The sequence below is a fragment of the Octopus bimaculoides genome, chromosome 12 (genome assembly GCF_001194135.2).
Source record: "Octopus bimaculoides isolate UCB-OBI-ISO-001 chromosome 12, ASM119413v2, whole genome shotgun sequence".
Classification (NCBI taxonomy): Eukaryota; Metazoa; Mollusca; class Cephalopoda; order Octopoda; family Octopodidae; genus Octopus; species Octopus bimaculoides.
Window position 1 is genome coordinate 54,790,990 of NC_068992.1, and position 2,901 is coordinate 54,793,890.

General features: G+C 37.8%; 1 protein-coding gene across 1 annotated transcript in view; it reads right to left on the bottom strand.

The window, feature by feature from the left end:
- The window catches only part of LOC106870133 (organic anion transporter 3), a 32,872-nt gene that overhangs the window by 21,472 nt on the left and 8,499 nt on the right, over nucleotides 1-2,901 (bottom strand). Inside the window, exons 4-5 of the mRNA XM_014916125.2 lie at nucleotides 2,304-2,506; nucleotides 300-686 (exon numbers count right to left, since the gene is read on the bottom strand). Coding sequence (XP_014771611.1) covers nucleotides 300-686; nucleotides 2,304-2,506 — 590 coding nt within the window. The remainder of the gene's footprint in view (nucleotides 1-299; nucleotides 687-2,303; nucleotides 2,507-2,901) is intronic.

Here is a 2,901-nt window from a genome sequence, read left to right on the forward strand (position 1 = left end):
CACACACATAGATCGTAGTAGACGAGAATCGTCTATCATGGGCGTTGGAATTCCCATATCACCTGATTTCATTCTCCTGGACATCATCAGTAGGAGGCGTCCGGTCACCACATACAAGGCAACTCTCGTTGTTATGATACATAGAATATCAGCATCTTTTCAAAGACACACACACACACACATACACACACACTTTATCTGTTTTTTCATTGCAGTTAGTCGGCCATGTAGTAAATAGAAACCGCAATTCAAACTGCTTAAGAACTAAGTTTGGTGCGGCGAACAAAGTGATTACTTACCAGCAATACAAATTAATGCACATGATGAGACATAACGTGGGATTAGTAAACAATACCCATACTCTTGTGTCTTCAGGCATTACTGACAATTTTCTTTCTGCATGGAATTCGGCACCATATTCAGGGGCTGTTGTGTTACTATTGATAAAGGAATTGCTTTCATGGTCTTGATGAATAGCAGAAATGGGAGCTTCAGAATGTAGGGCAATTTCTTCAGGTGGAGCTTCTTTCTCCGAAATTGGTATGAGTTCGGTTGCTGCTGCGACGTGGGTATTCCAGATAGTGTCAAAATCTAGATTATTCGTTTTGGCAGTCCTTTTAATTAGTGACTCAGCTTTATCTAAATAACCTTTCGCGAAAAGCCAACGTAAGGATTCTTCCATGAAACTGAAATATGAGATAGATGAATAACAACAACAAAAACAACAACAACAACAACAATAATAATAATGATAATAATAATAATAATAATAATGACGACGACGACGATGATGATGATGATTTGTTTTATTGACCGCGGGGGCCCAAAGCATGGAGGACAATATCAAAGGACGAGGTACAACACACAGAAGAAGAAGAAGAAGAAGAAGAAGAAGAAGAAGAAGAAGAAGAAGAACAACAACAACAACAACAACAACAACAGCAAGAACAAGATGAAGAAGAAGAAGAAGAAGAAGAACAACAACAACAACAACAGCAAGAAGAAGAAGAAGAAGAAGAAGAAGAAGAAGAAGAAGAACGAGATGAAGAAGAAGAAGAAGAACGAGATGAAGAAGAAGAAGAAGAAGAAGAAGAAGAAAGAAAGAAAGAAAGAAAGAAGGAAAGAAGAAGAAGAAGAAGAAAGAGAGAAAGAAAGAAATAAGGAAAGAAAAAGAAGAAGAAGAAGAAGCTTTACATTTTGGTGCATGGCCAGTAGCTTTGAAGGATATCATCGATCTCAGCACTTGATCAGCACTCTATTTTACCGACCCCGGAAGGATCAAAAGCAAAATTGACCTCAGCAAGATTTGAACTTTGAACGTAAGGAGTCGGAAGAAATAGTCTTTGTGGTCTTTGTTTGTGCGGTGTATGTATGTGTATGTTTGTTTGTATACGTTTATATGCGTATGTACACCTTTATATTTAGGAAGAACACTTCCTAGAAGGATGTAGCTGCTTTCTAACAAAGAGACAAAAGTTCTATCACTGGAATTTGAATAACCACAACGATAATTTCTACATATCAAACTTTAGGAAAGTTTCGCATATCCTTACTGTTTCATTTACAGATTGTCTTTGTAAAGTTCATATAATCTGGTCTTTCTCGTTGCTTGAAAATTCCAGTTTTTCCAGATTGCTGCTTAGACATTTACTAACATAACCAAGTGTACCAAAAATTATTGATATTGATGTTTTAATTGATAATCGAGGTAGGATAGAGGAGCTGCAGGTTTCGATGTTGTTGTCCGTAGCTTGCTTACGAACCACACGGTTCCGGGTTCAGTCCTACTGCGTGGTACTTTGGGCAAGTGTCTTCTACTATAGCCTCGGGCCGACCAAAGCCTTGTGAGTGGATTTGGTAGACGGAAACTGAAAGAAGACCGTCGTATATATGTATATGAATATATATATGTGTGTGTGTTTGTGTGTCTGTGTTTGTCCCCCCCCCCCAACATCACTTGACAACCGATGCTGGTGTGTTTTACGTCCCGTAACTTAGCGATTCGGCAAAAGAGAACGAGAGTAAGTACTAGGCTTACAAAGAATAAGTCCTGGGGTCGATTTGCTCGACTAAAGACGGTGCTCCAGCATGGCCGCAGTCAAATGACTGAAACAAGAGTAAAGAGTAAAGAGTAAAGAGTATATATTCTCCTTCCCGTTGATTTTGGAAGAGATGTTCGCAAACGCAAAGCAACAAAGCCTTAGTTAATGCCGCTAAGCATTCTGCTAGCTCACCATCTTAATTACGCAGTAAATATTAAAAAACAAACAAAGAAACAAACAAAAATTGCACATCAAACTTACAGGATGTTGAGGATGACAACTACACTGTTACATGCGATAGATAAAGCAGTAGCCCTCCATCCATAAGAGGAAAATAAGTAAGCTTGTAGTACCAGGAACATACAACCAGTAACCCAGTTAAATCCATATAACATAGCAATGACTGCACGATGTTCGGTTGAAAATAGTTCAATGGCAATGTTTTGGGAAGGAACTGCGATACCCTGAAATACCGATACATATATAGGTTGAGTTAAATAAACGAAATAAGTCATTGGAACAGTGGATATCGAAGCATACAAAGCTATAAATGTAAATATTGGGTTGGAAAAAAAAAAACGCTTATAGATAGTAAAATTCGAAGGCTGCCAGTGATTTTTTTCTATCCCAAAGAGTTTTTCAACTTAATAATTTACATGCTATTATGTATAGCTGTGCTTCGAGATCCACAGATAAAAAAAAAACAAAAAAAAAAAACAAATAACAAAAAGTATCTTCTTATTGAGCCTCCCTGATAAAGTTTACGTTATGAGTCTAGAAAAGCGATGCAGGAAAAAAGTTAAGACCAAGCTAGCTGAAGAAGAGTGCGACTTCTGTATTGGATGCCGTATAACCGACT